The 21,570-nt window shown below is 44.6% G+C and overlaps 2 protein-coding genes across 3 annotated transcripts; one reads left to right on the top strand and one right to left on the bottom strand.

Moving 5' to 3' along the window:
* Positions 1–604: 604 nt before the first annotated feature.
* LOC141436523 (uncharacterized) lies at positions 605–13,373 on the bottom strand. Its single transcript, XM_074099525.1, has 12 exons — positions 13,205–13,373; positions 12,895–13,018; positions 9,803–10,020; positions 8,722–8,815; positions 8,508–8,678; positions 7,724–7,946; positions 7,288–7,425; positions 5,398–5,529; positions 5,178–5,228; positions 4,332–4,549; positions 3,583–3,825; positions 605–2,388 (listed from the first exon to the last, which is right to left on the bottom strand). The coding sequence occupies exons 1-12, from the start codon at positions 13,288–13,290 to the stop codon at positions 2,254–2,256; spliced, it is 1,833 nt and encodes a 610-aa protein (XP_073955626.1). The 5' UTR covers positions 13,291–13,373; the 3' UTR covers positions 605–2,253.
* A 253-nt stretch (positions 13,374–13,626) lies between these two features.
* On the top strand, positions 13,627–18,238 carry LOC141436653 (uncharacterized). Of its 2 annotated transcripts, none has more exons than XM_074099670.1 (5): positions 13,627–13,878; positions 15,254–15,619; positions 16,051–16,236; positions 16,353–16,484; positions 16,556–18,238. In XM_074099670.1, exons 1-5 carry the CDS (start codon positions 13,813–13,815, stop codon positions 16,673–16,675), a joined length of 870 nt encoding a protein of 289 aa, XP_073955771.1. In that variant the 5' UTR covers positions 13,627–13,812; the 3' UTR covers positions 16,676–18,238. The 2 variants fall into 2 exon arrangements, with proteins under 2 accessions (XP_073955771.1, XP_073955769.1); XM_074099668.1 differs by having other exon boundaries at positions 13,628–13,878; positions 16,350–16,484.
* Positions 18,239–21,570: the final 3,332 nt, after the last annotated feature.

The raw sequence follows: 21,570 nt of genomic DNA, 5'->3' as shown, positions 1-21,570 counted from the left end.
TTGTAAAATCTTCACGGCGCACTCGAGAGTCGAGAGACGCCAATTCGAAAGAGGTCGCTTAGGAGCGGAATAGGAAATAAAACTACCGAATTTGACACTTATTTTTATATTAATTAAACATGTAACAACGACCCCCCCGCGCCGCGCCGCCCCGCGCGAGCCCGCACACACGTGCGCTCGCGCGGCCATTCGGCCATCACTAGTGCACCAACAGGACGCGCCGACGCGTCGAGGTTACACCCAGATCGTTCATTTTATACAAAACATAATTAGACTATTGATTTATTAAAAATATGTCAGCTTTGGTCTAAAGTACATCAAATGTCATGCGATACCAAACAAGTCGCAATAAATACAAGAACAGTCTCGGCTGCAGCCGCGTCAAACGTTCCAACAAGAAAACAGGGATGATAAAAAGTAACCAAGGGCGGAAAGGCTGTTGCCGCGTGCATCGTGTGATACCATTATCGACGCAACGCGACGGCCTGCTACAGACAGCAACCACCGACCGCTCATAAATTTCCCATTAAATCGCAGATTCATTGTTACCAAAATAGGTTAGAACTGTTGTTAACCCTGTTGCTAGTTAAATCATCTCTGTATACTTGTTCAGCCGCTTTGACCGGACGCAAGCCTGATATACATACCCGCCAATATAGTAGAGCGGATACCATCATTTCATTATACAGGCTGAAATTTAGTTAACTCAATTGTCCATATTTGTTTGTGTGCCCTTAACCTGTCCTCTCCCAGAGGCACAAATTTGTGCCCAAATTCCTTTGATCCTGTTATCCTGGGAGATGACAGATTAAGCATGCTAGGTAGGTACAATAATGCATTAACTCTTTTGTTGAAATTAGTCTGATGAGCAGTTTCCATAGATTGTTCATTTTTTTTTTTATTCGACTGGATGGCAAACGAGCAAGTGGGTCTCCCGATGGTAAGAAATCACCACCGCCCATAAACATCTGCAACACCAGATTTCTTATTTCAATGATGTATACTTACATAGAAACCACATTTTTCTTCAGACTTCAACAAGAGTTAATGCATTATACCCAGCATTAATTGAGCACGAAACACTAATTTTGTATTACGTCCAAAATTTCACCCTGTATAATTAATTATAATACATAGATCTGACATCAATGACGGATGACAACTCTTGTACTTGCATTGGAAAGGATGAAAAACATCTTTCAAAAAACGTTTTTTGCTTACACTGTAAGCAACAATGGATCTGATAAAATTGTTAATCATAACCCGAAAAATTGATTTTGAAATCACTTATGTAATACACTGGTTGCCACCACTGTGCAGGCACCACTGGTCGCGACTGCGCCGGCGCCGTCTGACGGCCGCCGGCGGCCGCGCGACTCCGCTTACACTTAACATCGACTCGGTATTCACTAGTACTTAGCTGCATAAGATCCATTCACATCGAGAAAACTATGTACAAAGGACGGCTTTTTGAAACAAACTCCGCAATCGATTACTAATCGCAAGCAGACGTGCCTCTAGTTGTTGGTTAAAAAGTAACCCTCGTCTTTTCGAGCAGCACATGACAGTTATGGATCGCTTCACATGTGTAGGTCGATGCAATTTTTAAATTATGTGCTGTACTTACACATGTATAGAAAAAAGTGGCTTCTGGTACTATTTATTCTTAAACGTCAAAGTTACAAGATATTTAGAAATTTAAGTACGTCTTTGACGTAAAAGCCTCGTTACAACCTGAAGTCCTCCAGTTGATACATGGTATTATTAGTGCACTATCATGTTTTTATTAAGGCCGATTAGTAACATGCGGAGTCTGTGTTTACCAAAATATAATGAGCGATCGGGCCACGACGCGGCCTGTCCCGCTGAGCGGCAGGCCGGGTGGCCGCGCCCGCCCGCCCGGGCCGCTTCGGTGCTCTCTTAACCTACTTGTACTCGATTGTACAAAATATTTTTCCTTCAAATAAATCTCTATATTTACAAATATACTCCGTATATACAATATACATACAAAACTATAATATTATTTACAAGATAATAGCATCATGATTTAAAAAATTGCACATTCGCAATGTCAATAAGTGGATTCAGTTAAAAAAAAATAGCATACACAAAATCATAATCTGTCCGGTCGCTGCGGTGCGACCGCGCGGGGCCACTTCACACATCGTGTGGGAGATCTCTGCGCTTAATACTGTCACTGGTGCAGTCCTGCGGGGCCCGGGGCTGCGGGGGCTGCGGGGGGGCGGCGGGCTACCTTGTGAGGAAGGCGGGGTCGGTGTCGGCGGCGGCGCAGTAGAGCCGCTCGTCGCGCGAGGTGACGCGCAGCGAGAACCCGGCCAGCGACAGCGGCGGCCCGCTCACCACCTCCACGTTGCCCGCGTTCGCCTAACACCACACAAATCAACATATTTATCGATCGGACAGGTGTAATACTAGATTATTGCTGTGGCATGGAAGTAGGCTTTTGCTGGCCGAGTATGAGTATTAACTAATACGAAGCCACAAATTGCTATTACAGCCGAGACTAATATAAAGTTTCTCTCAAAAATGATTGGATTCTAAAAAAAATGAATAAACTTTTTCAAAATATTTTATTCTAATAAATTTTATATGCTTTCCAGTCTTTTTTTCATAAAAAAAATGGAGATGTATTTTTCCACTGAACACACCACAAGTTGTTTCAGACCCAATAAAAAAAGTCCGGAGTTCCAACAAAATAAGTGATACCGGCCATTTGAGCTGTATATATTATGACTTGTGCCAAAATTTCCATGGCCGTTTTAATTTTTTTTTAAGTTTGCGACTCGACTATAATGGAATTTGTATACGGCATTATTATCGAGCTAGCGAGCCAGCAATCTTTTAAAACTTTTTAATTTTTCATTGAGTATAAACCTATGTACCTACTTCGGCTTCGTTTTCTGATACGTAACTAATAATGTCAACTTTTAGGGAAATTTTTAAGAAAAAGTTAAAATTCATGTCAACAAGTATTAATCTCTAAGATTTAATATAAAATTAATGATTATTTCATGGACAGGGATGTTTGGAAATAAATTTGATACTTCAAATAGCGAATCTAAAGGTGAAAAATATGGTTGTAAATACTTGTGGAATGAAATTAAAATATTTACTCTACGTTATCGTCGGTATGTCGGTAAAAGTTCGTCTCTTCAATCGATATGTAAATTAAACGAACCGTGAAACGGACCAAGTAAAGTTCACTCTGTAATGTTATCAATTTCGAGGTACACACCCTTGTTATAAATTATAGTTAGCAATGAAACAGTCCTAATACATTTGCATTAACTATTCATTTCATTTATTTGAAACTCATCTGGTCCTCAAGATACGGGTTAGCCTAGTTTGGGGTCCGCTAGACAGTACATTGTTTTGTTTTCAATTTCATGTTTCACTAAATAATTTTAGTCATCTCGGCATGCTGATGTTGTGAATCCCAAATATGAAACTGTAAACGATTTATAACCTTTAATAAACCTTTTTACTTTTTTTCTCCCGTAAAGATTGTGATGATTTATGGTAGCAGCAAACTGGAAGTAGTGCAGCGGGTAGACTGACCAAGAAGAGCGTCGCGAGGAAGAGCCGCGACACGTCGGCGTCGTCTGTGGCGGCCTGCTGCAGCACGTCCGCGAAGGGCGTGGGTCGGGGGGTCGGGGGGCCGGGGGGCCCGGGGTCGGGCAGCGCGGCGAGCACGGCGCGGCCGAGCGCGCGCACGTCCAGGCCGCGCGCCTCGCCCGCCGCCGCGCGCGCCACCACGCGCGACCGCCACGCCACCCACTCTGGCGGCGACGCGTCCTCCGCCTGCAGTAAAAGTTCCTAGTAAAAGTCGATCAAATTGTAATAAATAGTTATTTGTGTCACGAGGGAGCAAAATGGTGTATTTACGGCGAGGGCGTACATTGAATCCAGAATATAGCGAAGGATTCTACAATAGAATTCTGAGCGTAGCGAGGGATTCTAAAGTAGAATCCTGAGCGTAATGAGGGATTCAAGTGTTAACGCCCAAGATGAAAATAATTTTGCTCCCGAGTGGCTCATACAACTTTTCACACCAAGCATTGAGAAACTTCAAAAAAAAATCTAAATATTATTAAAGAACAACCAGCATAGAAAATGGCGTGGCTTTACAATTATCAACTTCAAAAAATGGCATTTGCAATAAAACACTTAGAAAAGCCTTGAACAGAAAAGTTGCACTTTGCTCCCTCTCGTCAGGGAGGAAAAGTTACTTTTTTGAAGGAGAGGTGTGAAAACATCATTCAGTCATTGTGTTTGACATCGATATTTCAATGAGTTGGTATAGTCACCGTTAGTGGCGGTGGCGGTGGCGGTGGAGGTGGGGGTGTCGGCAGCGGCGGCGAGGGCGTCAGCTTGGAGTCGTGTCGCTCGGCGTCGGAGCCGTGGTCGCTGGCCTCGAAGAAGCCGTCGTCGTCGGAGTCGCCGCTGGCCAGCCGCGCCAGCAGCGACAGCCGCTCCGTGCCCGCCGCGCCCGCGCCCGCGCCCGCCGCGCTCCAGCCCAGGAAACCTGCGCACGACACCTTTACATTATCTACGTCACGTAACGGTTGGTTGATCACGGAAACAAGACGAAATGTCATAAATTTCAGTTGCTACTGCTTTCAAGTATTACACTGTAACCGTGTACTGCCGTTTCGAACATTTTTTTTCTCAAATGTTTCATTTCTCAAGTATCAAATTTCTCCGAAACCTAAATTTTTTCTCAGAATATTTTCTTATGGTTTCATAGAGCACAGTAGGTTAGGTGAGGTTTGTTTTATGGGAGTTCCGAAAATAATAAGGTTTCGGAAAAATTTGATACTTGGGAAATGAAACATTTGCCAAATAAAACATTTGCGAAAAATATTTTGCCCAAACGGCAGAGAACCCACTGTAATACATATGGCATTTGGCACCATGCACCAATAGTTCCTAAACACAGCTCTAATAATAAAGTCGACTCGCATTAGAGAGGCAACATTCGCTGAAGATGCGAGACAATATGGAGTATTATTATTGGCGGTTGTGGTTTTCGTTGTAAGTTTAGCTCCGTTTGCGTTGTATGTATTTTATTGTACAAGTTGAGGGAGGGCGGAAAAATAGATTGCAGACATTCTGCACTTGATATCTAATAGGTAAAACAACATTAGACTCACCTCCCATGTCCAGCAAGTCGAACTTGTCCACCTCGTCGAAGCCGCGGAATTCTGGGATAACAAAAGGAAAGGTTATATAAAGGCATAGACGGCACAAATAGCTCAGTACTGTCTACAGCAATTATAATGAGTGTGCATTTTTGTGAAAATTAGTAGTCTTTCCACGACAGCGACGCCAGCCAGCCAGCCGCCGGCAGCAGTGACCCTAGGCAGCACGTACCCTTCAGCGGCGGCTCTGCCCGCAGCCGCCGGCGCGCGTCCAGCAGCGCGGCGCGCCGTGTCCCCAGCACGCGCGTCACCCACTGGTCGCGCACGCTGAACTCTCGCTGCACGCTCAGGAACACCGCCAGCTCTGTGAGAACACTCCCACGGCGTCAGTATCGCACACAACGCATGCCTAGACAGGGTACTACAACTAGACACAAGCATCGCTGGCTAATAAGGCACTGCTGCTACTGCTTGCAGTAAACGTTTTCGTTAGGCCATCCGGAGAATGAGAATATATTTTCGCAAGCTATGCTACTGACGTCACGTAAAAAATTTAGGCAGCCCGGTGGGAATTTAGTTGTTAAAGCTCCATGTGACTAATTCCCTTTGTACTAGCAGTCGCAAAAATAAAAAATACTGTTGTATTAAAAAAAAATGTGGGACAATTTTGGCGCAATTAATAATAAAAAATACTTATATCATTGCAAAGGTCGTTGACTTTTTGAAAGACACTATTACTTGCATGCGATTTTGTAAAGAATCGGCTGCCATTAGAACTTGGACTGTTTCACCGTCGAGTTAAGGTGTTTTTCTACTGGATTGTCATGGGTTATTGACAAATATTTGATTAGAACGGAGCGTGCAAACATAATTCAGCATAGGCCTGCGAGTGTAAACAGGTGTGCGCAGGCGCAGGTGTTGCAGAAAATACTGAACTTTTTCAATAAAATTCGGCAACATAACCGCGGAAACCATTTGCTTATCCATAAACAAAATAAAGTCCATTTTGTATTTACAATTAAACTACAACAAGTTAATTATGTAACTGATCTTGAGAAACACTAATTTAATGTTTTAAACTATCGCGGTCATTACTAATTTTAAGATTTAAATTCTGGTTTTGTTCCGCGTACCTTGATTATAAGAAGCTCGATATTTCGGCACAGTAGCATGCGCCACGCCACGCCACGCATGACCACGAGACGAAATATCGAGCTTCTCTAAAATTAAGGTACGCGGAACAAAGCCAGAATTAGAAATCATAAACCACTAATTTAGTCTCACATTCAAAATTTCTCTCAGTATTATTATTATTAACTATTTGAAGCAAACTATTTAGTTTCGTATCGTAATAGCTATCTTTTGTGAATATTTAGTGAGCGGCGAGGTCAGAGGGCAACATTAGCATGCCTTCTCAAGGCCGGCCGAGCGCCGAGCGCCGAGCCCGCGGCCCGCGGCGGCCATGTTGCCGTCTCAACACACTCGTCACTTGCACTGTTGCTGCCTCCGACAGTGACAGTTTTAACCAATTTCAGCAAACAGTTTCCACAGTTGAATGACCTTTCATGTGAAAAATCTGTGTAAATAATGGCCGAATGACACTCGTGCCCGATCTGGATCTGGCGATACATAACACTCGAATGTGTAAGCCGCACATTTGAATATTTATCACTCATCATCATCATCATCCCAGCCTATTTACGTCCCACTGCTGGGCACAGGCCTCCTCTCACAATGAGAGATTTATCACTCATTTTTGGAAAAAATTGAGTTTATGAGTGAAAGAAAACGTTCTTTCCTTCAAATATTATTGGAGCATATTGCAACAAGAACTCTGATACCACCAATCTACTCACCAATACAACGACTAGTCAAAACAACGATTCACCCATAGATTTTGTATGACAACAGCTAGACAGTTAGGTATAACGTTTCTTATTTGCCAACTCAATTGACTAATTATTTATTTGATTTAGACAAAAATTTGAAGTTAAACTGGTTTTCGAGGGACTGGTTTCCTCATAATCTAAAAAATACACGTTTGTATCTTCTTCAGAATGGGGTTAATTTTAATATCCTTTGATTTTGAAATCTTGCAACGAGTGGTTGTGAGAGCGTGTACCTGCGGTGATGAATATTTTGCCGGCGCCTCGCTCGAACAGTTGGTTGTCCGGTTTCCGTTTCCGGCGCAGCGCAGGCGCCGTCACCTCCCCGCCCGGCGCCGCCGGCTCCTCGGCCGGCGGGGGCGGCTCCGGTTCCTCTGTAGGTGGACGGACACGTTACTAATGATTAGGATGACCACATATAGATCTTCATAATAAAAAAAGACATTCATTCATTCATTTCATTTTATATTGGTGTCATTGCTTTTTATTTTAAATTACTAACTCGAAAATAATGGAATTTGTATAAAACAGTGCTGGGACGTTTATCCTTTGGCATTTTTTTTTAAATATATAGTTGATTGACTTTCAACAATGAATTTCGCTGTCCCATATGTCGTTAGAAAGACGACTTCCACGGAGGTTTTTGGAACAGGTAGTTGTCGGGTGAGGTACCTGCGGGGAGGGGCGTGGAGGCGACGAGGCGGGCGTCGTCGAAGGGGTCGGGGTCGGGGTCGGGGTCGGGCGCGGGCGGCGGCTCGGGCGGCGCCGCGGCCTCGATGGCGGCCTGCAGCTCGCTCAGCGGGATGGCGCGCAGCCCCGCCGCGCCCCCCGCCGCCGCCCCCGCCCCCGCCGCCCCGCACGACGCTTGCTCCAGGTCGTCCACCAAAAGCCCGCCCTGTGCAACAATACGATTGAGTCAGTTGCCGCCGTTCTGCGAGAATCAGGAACCATTTGCGCTTCAAATCTTCTAGGTGATTACTTTCGCGTAGAACCATTTTATAAAAAACTTAACTACGACACAACGGTTGGAACGCCAGTATGTATGACATAGTTCTAATTTAGCATCAAAATTATCGACGATTTGGAAAAGACTCTAAACAAACGAACTGAATAGATGGGCTTTCACTGATAAGCCTGCTACTCGGATCCACTCGGTCCGTTACCTCTGTTTACGTTAATTATCTACCTGCACTTTGTTGTTCCTTACACATAGCATGTGTGTAAGCACAGAGTCAAACGAGTGTCGCATCTGCTTGAGCTTCATGTAGCTTATGATATGATGGTATTGTCCGATTTTCAGCAGGCATGTATGTAGGTAATAGATACGCGTTCGTTCATAACGAAAGAGATGGTAGGTAGATGCGATCGCGCGTCAAACAAGAAAGAAATAATGAATGTGATCGCTAGTCAGACAACACGGGTTCAGGTTGTATGAAGAAGCGTGTGACATGCTCACGTGCAGGCGCCAGGTGACGTGGAAGTCCTGCAGCAGGCCGACGGGCTCCCCCGCGTAGTCGGCGAGCGGCGCGTCCCCGGCGCCCAGCACGCGCGGCTCCAGCTCCACGTACATGCGCGGCAGCGTGGGCGGCGGCCGCGCCCCCCCGCCCCCGCCTCGCGCCGCGCGCCCGCCGCCGCCGCCGCCAGCTCGACGCGCGCCCAGCCGCCCCCGCCCCCGCCGCGACCAGCGCCGCCGACGCGCGCCGCTTGCGCCGGCCCGCGCCCGCCGCCGGCGACGCGTCCTCCGCCGTCGACTGCGACAGCTCACTGCAACATCGCTCGCGTGAACCGGACGCCGACGGGCAGCTTAGCGAGCTTCATTCTAACTTTCACCTGCATATTTTCTACCTGCCACAGCGGAGCGTGCAAAAACATCTGACCCGTCCTCCCGGCCGACCCTCGAAATAGAGTCGTATCAGATATTTATGCACGCATTATTCTATCAGACATTGGTGCTGGTGACTGTACGATATGATAATGAGCGAATGAAATGCTTATTTTGTGCTACATCAATTTACGAAAAAAATGGTGCCCTCATTAAATAATCTTCCCCTCGATGAATACTACTATATAGAGGAGCTAACTTTCTATTATTTTAAACTTTGGCGATGTTCACTCATTATTATAACCAGTTTATAAAATTCCGGGCGCTGCATCGTCCAAATATTTTAGCAATAAATTGCCGTGTTCAAAATCCTGCATGTACTTAGTAATTTATGTTATGTATGAGTGCCAACTGTCTCCAAAGTTTTAAACTGTCAAATACATGAGCGCGATGATTATGATTAAGCACGGCTACATAAATTATGAATAATACGATGATGAAACTGTTGTACCCATATGAATAATGATTTGATTTCAATAGGACAACTTACTGAAAATTACACGAATATATTTTTTGTCATTCACACTATGCACATAATTAAGAGATAAACTAGCAGTTTATCAGATTTTTAAGTAAACTTCGTTATCTATTGCTTTCGCGAATACTAGGTCGCCAAGCGACGGTGTCTCGCGGCAACTTCCAAGTTCACCCAACCTCAGCACTCATCTGTATTACCTACACATTTTGCTGTTGTGTGCTTTCCTAACACCCTTTTTAATGAAATCACGTAAATCTAGAAGCACTGCGCTATGCCCTATTTCCATCAAACAGGGATGTTTGCAAGGATGGTGATATCTTCTGCCGGTGCTTGAACTGGTCTGACCCGCACGGAGCAGCCTGTGGCAGCCTGTGCCGGCGCGAGCACTCACTTGGTGCTGTTCTGCAGCGACTCGCTGACCTCGAGGACGTGCTGGTAGAGGAAGTCCACCTTGCGGCCGTAGATGTTGGCCGACTGCTGCAGCAGCAGCGCCAGCTCGGGGAAGTTGGGCGCGCCCGCCGCCCCCGACCCCGACCCCGAAGACCCCGGCGACGCCCCGTCCGCCTCCAGCGCGTGCAGCCCCGCCTCCGTCAAGTACTCTTCCAGCAGCTGCAACGTAAACACCCGTCACATGAGGGAACCGACCTGAGGGTCACTACAAGAGGGTAATGAGCGGAAACGACGGTAACAGACCGAGCACACCGGAGCGCCAAACTTTTGGCGGGTTGCCATATGGAAAAATTACATTGTCCTGATATAACTATTTCTTGTGCCCCATGTGCACGGATTGTAATAAGATTGAGGATTTGATCCATTTTTTGGTGGAGTGTGTATTGACTAAGGATATCCGCCAGAGGTATTTGAGTGATTTAGACCTGGTCAATGGTGCAGTGAATATTAAGTATTTTGAGTTGTCCGGTATCGGAAGATGCAGTACGAATTTACAGGTTCATCAAGCACTCCATTGCAGCCAGATAATCTGGACATCGCAATAGGAGTGTTTGATGAATGTGGACATCGAGTCTTTCAATGAAGCTGGCATAGTCACACTGGTGCACTTAAGCCTCAAAAAAAAAGGGACGCGGTCGGGGCGCACGGCGCTAAGCGAAGCGAGAGCGATCAGATGATATGATATTTTCGCGCGATTGCGACGCGGCGTCGGCTGTCCGAGTCCAAGTGTAGTTTCGCGCGCAAGTAGGACGAGGCGGCCGCGTCGCCGGCCGCCGCCGCTTCGCATTGCATTCGCGTGTTACCGTATCGGATTGCTTCGCAATTCTGTTCGCTTTATCATTTCCCTAACCTTACTACTTCAATTTATCATTTCATTAATTAAAACTGTTGAAATTTTCTATGATGTATCTATCATAAAATCATAAATAATTTATACACAGATCTGTCTGTTTGTGTGTGTGTTGTCTGTTAATTCCATGTGTTTTTTTGTACAATAAAGAGTTATACAATACAATACAGTATTATTTTTTTTATTAATAAGTTTGTTTCTAAAATCCTTGACACTTGCTAAGTCCGCCTGCAATCCTGGCAAAGGGTCAAAAATCATGAAATGTCAGGAGAAACCCTGACATATGGCAACCCTCATCCCGTCTCACCTTGCAGTAGGGTGATACTACAGACAAAATCTAGTTAAATTTGGCTGGTTATTAGGAGAAAGCAGTGCAGAGTGCATTATAATATAAAATAAATAAACTAACATAATATAAAATAAATGTTTCAAGCATTTATTATTGTTATACTTATGTACTGAGGAAATTTTTACAAATATGATTCGAGATCATTTGTCGCCACAGGAAAAACACTCCCACCATCAGATGAAGCCACAATGATTTGGCTCTGGCCAACAAACAATACACGCAGTAGGTCTGCTCTGAATGTATAATGAATGTTGTCATGCCAAACTATATTTGGTAACCTTTTCCTTTACTTCTAAATTTAGACTTTCTTCTGCAGTCTGAGCACTTCAGAATAAATTTTTTAACTAGGTGATACTTTTTTAAGAGATGTTGTTTTGATTTCTGTTAACTTTAAGAGAACATTCAACAGGTCAAATGGAGTTCATTTCTCCAAGACACCAGTGGCCTTACTGTTACCGTTTGAAAGATAATTGTGAATAAAGATGATTAATCATGCACAGTAAACAGTGTAAAAGGTTCTTAATTTATAATTATAACACTTACTAGTGTTATTAATTAAAATTCATTTAGCAAAAGACAGTTAAAATTGCAAGTTTTTTATGTCTCTCATATGTGCCACTTCAATATTACTCATATACTTTGTGTATTTAAAATGTGACCTTTAATAATGACCATTTGTGTGAAAAAAAATATTTTTCAATTGGCCAAAAAGTTACTTTCCAGGTAAATATCAACATTGCCTTTTTCCATAAATACTCTTTCAGTGTTTCAAATGGTTATATTGTTTGAGTGTGTGGACTTAACATTTTTTTTTTTCAGTTTTTTAAGACCTTAGCTCTAAGTATTTAGTTTGAATTTTGACTTCATACCTCTACCCTTCCTGATACCTGACAGAGGTAGAGTAATAAATCAATTTATTTTTAACTACAGTAACGCTGGTTCTTGCTTTAAAGTACAAATTAGTCCTCTGGTAGAGCTAGCTCTGCAGCAGAAAGATTAATTGGATTCCTTCTGTCGCCATCCCATAATGTCCTACCAGCTGGTCACTGGTAGTGTGGTAAGTATATCCTGCTCAGGCCCCTCTTGCCAACTGGGAACACTGGGCATGTGCCCAGGGCCCCGCGATGGTTTGAGGCCCCCTAGCCCCTACTCCATTACCTATTACGATAACCGATAGCTACTCCACTCTCGCCTGTATATCAGGCTTAGCAAATGCAGCATGTTGTGCCCAGGGCCTCTAATAGGTGAAAGACAGCCTTGATCCTGCTGAGACTGCAATGGTGAAGGAGACATTGCACAAGTCTTGCATCTTTCATGTAGAGAATTGAAATTCTTTATTGATTTCAATTACAACAAGTAAGACTTTTTATCAATGATACTGGCCACAGAAATGAGGCTAAGGGCTAGCTGACAATAAGTTTTTTTTGGTAAATAGTGCCACTAGCTTAGTTATTTATGGGCCAACTACTAGACTGACAGATGCACACTGAACTAATGTTGTCCAATGTTAAATCTTAAAAATGAGCAAGCCAACAATTAACCAGACCAGTTTTAGCAGATCAGTGATAATCCTATCAGTTGAGACTGATCTTTGGGGCTCTTTTGTCACTATAGGTTGGCTTATTTCGTGAAATATGTTTGTGTAAGTATTGAGGGACAATGCTGGACAGTGAATTGCTAGCCCGTGGTCGCGGCTCCATGAGCAAGGGGTGTTTTTGACAGTGGCGGCCCGGGCAAGCGTGGGCGGGAAAAGCACAAAGGTTCTCCCGGAAAAGCTTGCGAGCAGGAGAGGGTGGCCGGGGTGGGGTGGTTCGCGGGGCGGACGGGGGCTCACCGAGCTGAGGTCGGTGTCGAAGCTGCGGCGGAGGTCGCCGATGGGCCGCATCAGCTCCGCCACGATCTGCTCGAGCCGCTGGGAATTCATGCTCCAACGTTTCTCCCGCCGAGATATACGTTCCCTGCAAACAGCGTGCGCTCATTGATAACATTACTGACAAGCGTCGCGACCGCGAGCACAACACAACACAACTAAATACACTATACACTAGTCAGAGACGATGGCGCGAAACTGACAATTGCTCGAGTACGAATTGCTAAATAACACTTCTAGAGCTTGTATCGTTTTCATTACGGAGGATTATTACCTTCGCCGCTCTTCTATATCGGCGTCCATTTTAGAAACATGAAATCTTGTGATTAGGAGCAGCGTAATAAGAACGACGGTGCCCATTTATTTATGTTTTCGCGTGAGACAGTCCATGTTCGCTGTCAAAGCGTCGTTCGGCGCTCGCTGTTCGCCATTGTGCAACCTTGACGAAGCTTGTCTATGGCGCAATGCGGATTGTTGGGTTCATAACTTCATACTTTCATTCATAACCTATATTTTCTATTTAACTATAAAATCGAAACACGTTTCTTTCTTTTATTTATTAGAAAATTAATTATTTAGATTTCTAGATGATTAAATTTACCATAATAATTGTCTAATTTAAAATTACTTTTTATGATCCAGTGAGGTTAAGCCATGGTTGCCAATTAGAAATTTAAATTTGGATGTTGCCTCATCTAAATTGTTTAATGTCAAACGTACGTCAATCAATTAAATCAGCAGTACATTTGTGTTGTGTATCATTAAACAAATGCTGTAACTAATGAAGTGCTTGATTTCGTAATAAGTAAATTGTCCGCGGCTCGGCAATCAAAGCGAACTAGTAACTCGTCAGTGTTGAAGGATCACATCTACCGCGCAACCATGGGCATGTCGCGCTGCTACTCGTTGATGAAATGTTTGCTGATTCTGTTAAATATCGTTTTCCTGGTAAGTACTCTTTAATCTTGATTGGTCAATGAAAATGTAGACAAATCATAAACAAAACGTGAGGAATCGCACTTGTGGGTTCGTTACATTACAACTTGTAGTCGGGAGAAACTTCGTTACTTCGTTGGAACTTGTAGGTAGGCGCAGGGTGCCCGCGGAGCGAGCGCGGCCGGCGGCGGCTCGCGGCCCCGCGCGCGTTCACCGACACGCGTTATCAAGTCTAAATTAGGAGAGCTTCCTGAGCACTTCCTGCTTTACATGCAGTCCTATGTAATGTTTGTTTATTAGTGTTTACAGCACCTGTGAGTACTGCGCCACGACTGTGAGCGCGCACACCCAGCAGTCGCTTTGTATCAAATTAGCTGCATGTCTATTTATATTCCCTTATATATTATTTTGAATCCAAAAGTGATGTTCTTAACTAGTGGTTTCTTGTTAATCCATATTGACATGGAGTGCTTCAAGTTAAAATAATAGTGAGATGAATCAGTAATGAGCTTTGAAATTAGAATAGTTTACTTATAACCTAAGTTTTCTTTTTCTTTGTAATTGTTCATTCCTCTCTTGTGCAATTTTGTCTTATTGAATAAAGATTTTTTATTATTATTATTGAATTGTGGTATCTGCAAAGTATTTCCTGTGTGATGTCTATGACATGTGCAGTTGTAGTTAATTAATTGATTATAACTTTCACCATACAGCTATAAATAGCTGAGTGCATCCAGCACCAAACTGGGCCATTAGCAAACCAGTCTGGCTGCAGTCTGCAGCTTGTGGGTGGACATTGCAACAATACATAATGATGCAACCTCATTGCAAAATTGTAGTTGTTATGTTACTAAGACTTTCAAATAGTTTTTTCCAAATAGTTTCTATATTTAACTATGTTGTTAACATCAGTATTGTGAATTAGTAATCTTAGTTTGCTTTAACTGCAGGAATTAATATAAATAAAAGAACTTTCTATAAAATTTAAAAAGGATCAGGTATGAAATTTTCCCTTTTTCACACAGTGATTTGACTCACCCAAGTAGATATTTTTTGTTTGAATGATGATCAAAACAAAGTATAATAACAGGTTGGAGGTTGATCACATTAGTGTATTATTTAAGCTACAATTACAAATAGACCATTATTGGACAACTTCTTAACTTGCCATACCCTATTATGTATTGTTATAAAAATATATGTAGTTGTAGGTACATAACATGATGTATTAATTGAGAAGAAAATGTTCTATCTCCATTGTTTTTTTTTATGTGGTATGTATAGCACCATCGGTATTTCTATTTACTGGCAAAAAAATTGCAGAGCTTTGATTAAAAATGAAAAAAAAAATATTGTCAAATATAATGGATATGTGTGGTCGTTTCAGTGCATAGGCGTGTCGGCGTGCGGGTTCGCGGTGTGGGCGCTGTGGTCGGGCGCGGCGGGCGCGGGGGGCGCGGAGGGGGCGGCGGCGCGCGCGGCGCTGTGCGCGCTGGCGGCGTGGGGCGGCGCGCTGGCGCTGGGCGCGGCGGCGGCGCTGGCGGGCGCGGCGCGGGACGCGGCCTCGCTGCTGGCGGCGGCGTTCGCGCTGCTGGCGCTGGCGGGCGTGGCGGAGGCGGCGGCCGCCAGCTGGGGCGCGGCGCACCTGCCGCAGCTGCGCCGCGCGCTCGCCGCCCGACTGCACGCCGCCGTGCACCACGACTACGGCCCGCTGCCGGTGCCCACGCAGTTCATCGACGCCATACAGACCGACGTCAGTACCATATACTACTGCTACTGCACGACCCTCTCTCCTCTCATCACTGCGATCAGCATTTACCTACTAAGAAAATAGCGTCAGCTAAATATGTGGCGTACCGCCTTGAAATTTAATCGTTTTGTGTGTATGAATATACCATACATATAAACGTGTTTTGTCGAATTTAAAGTTTTAAGCGACAACAACCAAAGAAAACTCGGAATCTAGCAGTATTCATTTGATAAGAAATTAAATAACAATTCACGGACCACTTGTGTATAAATAATTAAAAATACACAACACAACATAGTACAAATAATTGAAGATTTTAATGTAAAATTCAGATCTCGCTCAAAATTTGCAATGATATGTTATTCTTTTTAATTAATATCTTATCGTTTTTGTAATGTAAAATAATTTACTTTTGTCATTATATTCATTTCCAGCTGGAGTGTTGCGGCGCGAGCGGCGCGCGCGACTGGCAGGGTTCGGCATGGTCGCGCGCACAGGCGGCAGCGGAGGCGGGCGCGGAGGCGGGCGCGGGCGCGGGCGAGGGAGCGGCGGCGGATGCGCTCGACCTCTCCATCTCCGCACCCTCCGCCTTCTACCACGTGCCGCCGTCCTGCTGCGTCGTAAGTTGATCGACGAGTATCCGAACGCTAGTTTTATGATGTCACGATGGCAGCGCGGCTAGAAGCGGCTACAAAGAAGAATTGTCGTATGCTGTAACGTGTGTGGTTTCCAGCAGGCGGAAGCGGGCGTGGACCCGGCGAGTGGTGCGGCGGCGTGCGCGGCGGCGCGGCGCGTGCCGGCCGCCTCCAGCTCGGCGCCCGGCCTGCACCCCGCCGCCTGCGCGCCGCGCGTGCTCGCCGCGCTCGAGGTACGTGTAGGGGGGGGGAGAGGGGGGGACAAGAGAAGGTCTCATGTGTTGAGGGTTGGGTCGTGTTTCAGGAAGGTGCGCGGCTGCCGCTGGCGCTGGGCGCGGCGCTGCTGGCGCTGCACGCGGCCGCGCTGCTGCTGGCGCTGGCGCTGTGTCTGCGCGCGCGCCCCGCGCCGCGCTACAAGGCGTAGGCGCGCCACAGACACGCGCCACAGCCACAGGACACGCGCCACAGCCACGCTTCTTAAACACAACTCACGCAACAACACTAGCAATATGAGTCACATATCGTTTGAGAAGCGGCTCTGTCAGCCTCCCGCGTGCCATGCTCGCCACACGCGACCCATAATCATATCATCCATGCTGTCCCGAAACGAACTTACCGAAAGACCTTTGATTATGTTATTATATTAGTTTGCGACGAGCTTCAAAGGTCGCCGCTTCAATTAGCCGGACTACGGAGCCGTTCCAATTCTATGCGTAACGCTTTTCTTATTTTGGTCTCCCCCCTCGCCTTACCGGCAAAAAAAAACAGCATTGCCCTGTTCTTTGCAAACTGGCTCTATACCACGAAGTGCAAAACTCGAACTTCGTATGTTGCCGTCCCGCTGACGCTTATGTCTTTTAATACGCGTGTGAAAGGGACGGTGCGATACGAACTTCGATTTGCGAGTTTCGTAGTAGCCCATCTGACTTCTTATTTCTTTTGGTGCTTTCTCTTAATGGACGGCTCCCGTTGTCTAAGATCATCCGCCTGGACCGAGATTAACACGCCATCGAGAGGCTAAAATCTCACTTTGATTTAAACAAGACGTTACTGACTGAGCTTCGCTACCCATGACGCTAATTTACGTTTATTTTAATAGAAAATATGTTTACTTTAATACCATAGCGTTTAGTTTTATTAAGTCAATAATTTTGTTAAGTGGTAGAGCCTGCGATGTGTTACAAAAATGCCCCAACAGCGGAAAAGGGCTTAAAGGATCCCCTGCGGCGAGGTCAGAGACAAATGATAATTCTTGCACACATGAGCCTATGACTTTCTAAAAAAATACTTTTCATCTAAAAACTATCATTGAGTTGCATATTTTAGTAAAAGTAAAGAGTAAACGAGCTTTGCGGTGAAGGAAAACATCGTGAGGAAACCTGCACAAACCTGCGAAGCAATTCAATGGTGCGTGTGAAGTTCCCAATCCGCACTGGGCCCGCGTGGGAACTTATGGCCCAAGCCCTCTTGTTCTGAGAGGAGGCCTCTGCCCTGCAGTGGGACGTATATAGGCTGGAATGATGATGATGATGATGAAAGAGTAAACAATACGAATGTCGGCTTAGTCAAATAGAGTCAAACAGAATGGATGACTGAAAAGGAACAGCCCGGCAAACGCATCCTGTGAGTTTACAGGGTGTAACATTCAGATCGGTTAGTATGGGAAAGTCTGAAGCTATAAGATATACGAAGATAATGTATGAATGCAGTATTTCTTTATTTTAGACTATCGCGGTCATTACTAATCTTTATGAATTAAATTCGGGTCGTCTCGTGATCCTGGCGCATGCAACTGGGCCGAAATATTGAGCTGCTCTAAAATCAAGGTACATGGTACAAAACCCGATTTATTTATTTTTTCGGAGAACCAACAGCTATAATTTATGGAGTAAACTTATTTTATAGTACCGTTAAAGCCTATTATAGGATCGCACAAGTAGAATTTTTAATCCATAAAAAAGCAGTTTTTCTTGTTACTAAAATCGATGACCATGGTTCCTAAGATCTTTGTGTATGTGTGTCTTTGTTTGTATGTGTGGATCTTTGTATGTCTTATAGTTTCGGACTTTCCTCTACCAACCGATCTGAATGTTACAACTTGTTTACGGCTTTTTTCGAGATTTTATATTTTTGGGATTTTTGTACCACGTTGTGGAATCACTTGTGCCATAGACCGGCTCCGGCCGCTCCCAGTGCCACGGCCCGCGCTGTCGTATTGGACGGCGGGTGGCTTATTTTTTCAGCTTCTGCTCGAATACTCATGTAACATTAACGTAAATAAAAATAATGATTTAATGGAGCGTGAAACGGAATCTCACGCAATCGTTATGATATGATCCATCAGCCATTCCCACCACATTTATACATTGAAGTACAAATTATTTATTATTTTATAAATTGTCTGCAGTCGGAGATTGATTTGCATTTATTGAAGTTCCTCTGTAAGACTGAGAGACGCAAAAGACACGCCCGGCGCGCTGCCGCTGCCGCTGCTGCTGCTGCTGCGGCCCGGCGAGCGTTCATGTGCCGTTTGTTTTTCTTCTTGTTTTATTGTGTTAAGTAATTAAATGTCGGAAATTTTTATTCAGCTTGTACAGTCGTGCCTAAAAATATGTGTACAATTACACGGTTTATTAAATAGGTCTTGGCAGACTTCATTTTTAATTTATTTTTGGTATTTACTTACTTTTAGACGTGATTGTACAATCTATTGATGAGCTTTTGAACCCGTGATGGCTCTGATATTTTATAGAGATATTTACGATGACAGATTAATATTTCACTAACTTAGCGTAAGTTCGTAACCAAATGTGTGCTAGCTGTAAGTATATGTTGTTAACTCTACATAGATTTATATCGTGTACGTACTCGTATCGTGTCGTGTTCTTGGTGTACTTAGTGTTTGTTGTTAGGGAGTAATGCGGATTGATTTCTGATCGCGTATTTGTATGTCACCTTGTGCTCTTTATAGTCTCCTTTTAGATGTTAGGTTGTAATACTCGCATCACTGCCGCACTGGGCTCTAAGCGCTGCGCCGGGGGCCGCTTGCCGCTTGCCGCGTGCGGCCCAACCCAACCCAACACAAGCGCCGCCCGCGGCCCGGAGCGTAGAGTTTGACTTGAGACTGATTTTTCTTTATTTACTAATATATTATTTTTTAATTACGACTGTTTAAGTTGCCACTCAGTACAAATTTAGTGTTTACTTCGTTACGTTCTATCTCGACTGATTCTCTCTAGGTTAGGCCGGCCGCCGCCCTCCGCCCTCGTGTCTTAATAATTTAACTTTGTAACGTAAGTTTGTATAACTTTACCTGAGCTGTATTATACCTTTGGGAAGCTATTGCATCTCTGGCGGCCGGCGCAGTAGTTAAGTGCGTGTGCTTTGTATTGGAGCCGACTGCCGCCGTCGACCGCCCCCCCCCCCCTCCCATCCTTTTCGTCACGGCGCGAGCGACACCAGGACACCTGTCACGAGCGCCGGCCGGTTGAGGCAGCACCGCGACACCGGCGGCGTCGACGGCCCGCGCGGTTATTTTTTCTATTTGCGGTACTAATAAAATGTATGTGAAGCAAGAAAGTGTGTTTATTTCTACTTGATTATTTCCCTTTTACACCGAAGTTGCGCCGACGACTTGACAATAATGGAAAGTCTGTAGGCTAGTTGCGTTACAGGATAAGGATAGCAATTATTCAATAGTAGGTTCCAAATTAAACTTCATGACTATAAATACCTGCGTACGGTCACCGCGCATGATACAATAAAATCTGATTGGACAAAGCAAACATTTCTAAACTCAATTCGTATCTATTCTTAGTGGAATTTTTTAGTGCGCATAATGTTTACCAGATGTTCTGAGTGCTTGTCATGTCCAAATCAAATGCTTATTATTGCTTGTGACTGTGTACTAAAACAAAGACTGTATTGGAGTTCGTCATCTATCTTCAGAAACTTAGACGTATTGCCAATTCCCGGAGACAAATCTAATAATCTGACTATCTCAAAATTTGACCCTGGTACTATTGGCTGGGCCACAGGCCACAAGCTAGACGCCAGCGGGCAATAGAAGCGCAGAATGTGTCCATTGCGCGGCGCGGGCGAAACACTCGCCGCACCGGCTACCTGGCAGCTGGCAGCACACGCGATGCCCAATCCGCACTTGAGGACGCATGTCCAGCAGTTGGGGCGTAATAGGGTGGGTGATGATGACACGCAATGAATAGAGATAACCCTCGCCGCTGCCGGCTCGCGTCTAGTTTGAATGTCTCGAATCAAAGAAAAAAGCGGCGCGCACGGCCCGCGCGCAATTGAGTCGATTAGTGCCGACATTAATTGACCGAACATGAAGCATTGACCGACGCCGCGGGAAAACAGCGTGCACACGTGCTCCCTCTCGCTGTGTGGCTGGATTGTCTCACCTGACTCTACGGTAGTCACTGTACAAAATGAGCTCTTCTCGTTTGTATACTTAGTCATTTTAGGTGTGTATATAGGTTCCTTCGCATAGGTACTTGTACGAGTAGGTGTAAGTCCAAGTAGCTTCAACTTTTTTTTACAAGCTTTTTTTAGTTCAACTGTCCAGTTGTCTGTGCCTGTGTGTAATCAAATCTTGCAAGTTAAATTCAACCAACTTCTAGTAGTTGAATTGACTTGAAATAAGGTATTATAATACTAATGTAGATTGCGTGACAATACAATAATCTGGTAGGTAGTGACATCTTGGTAGTCCGGCCAGGAACGTCTCCACAGGCAGAACGCCTAAGGGGTACTCTTTATGTAATTTGCTTTAGTTTTAGGTTCTATTTTTATTTTATGTAGGTAAGTTTGTTAGTTATGTTATGTATGAGGAGTTCCTCAATTAGTATTGTTAAAACATCGTATATGGGCATTTTCACCTAAGACATCTAAAACTAAAATTATATATATAAACTAGTTAGGAGAAGAGCAGATTAAAATGTGATCGTAATGTAAAATGAGATCATCATCTCTTATCGCGCCCGCCCGCCATGCACTGCTAGCTCGAGTTAAAGCATTGAGCTTTCAAAGAATCCTTGATTAAACAGCGTCAGCTTATCATAGCATTCCATTCGTTGTCTCAAATGATGCAATAAGTAAGTGATCTTTGTCTGTATCCCCATTCTTGGAAGATACCGGATGGCTATCTCCATATGCAACGCGTCGTAAGAAAACCATCAAATTCACATTTGCATTCTCGCCGGTGGCGACGCGAAATTGCGCTCCATTTCGATCGTAACGTCGACTAAGTTGTTGCAAGACGGCGATCTCTGTGTAACGAGCGATGCCAATGGAGTGTCTCCA

Source organism: Choristoneura fumiferana, chromosome 16, assembly GCF_025370935.1.
Source record: "Choristoneura fumiferana chromosome 16, NRCan_CFum_1, whole genome shotgun sequence".
Lineage (NCBI taxonomy): Eukaryota > Metazoa > Arthropoda > Insecta > Lepidoptera > Tortricidae > Choristoneura > Choristoneura fumiferana.
Note: the sequence above shows the minus strand (reverse complement) of the source record. Positions and strands in the feature narration are given on the sequence as shown.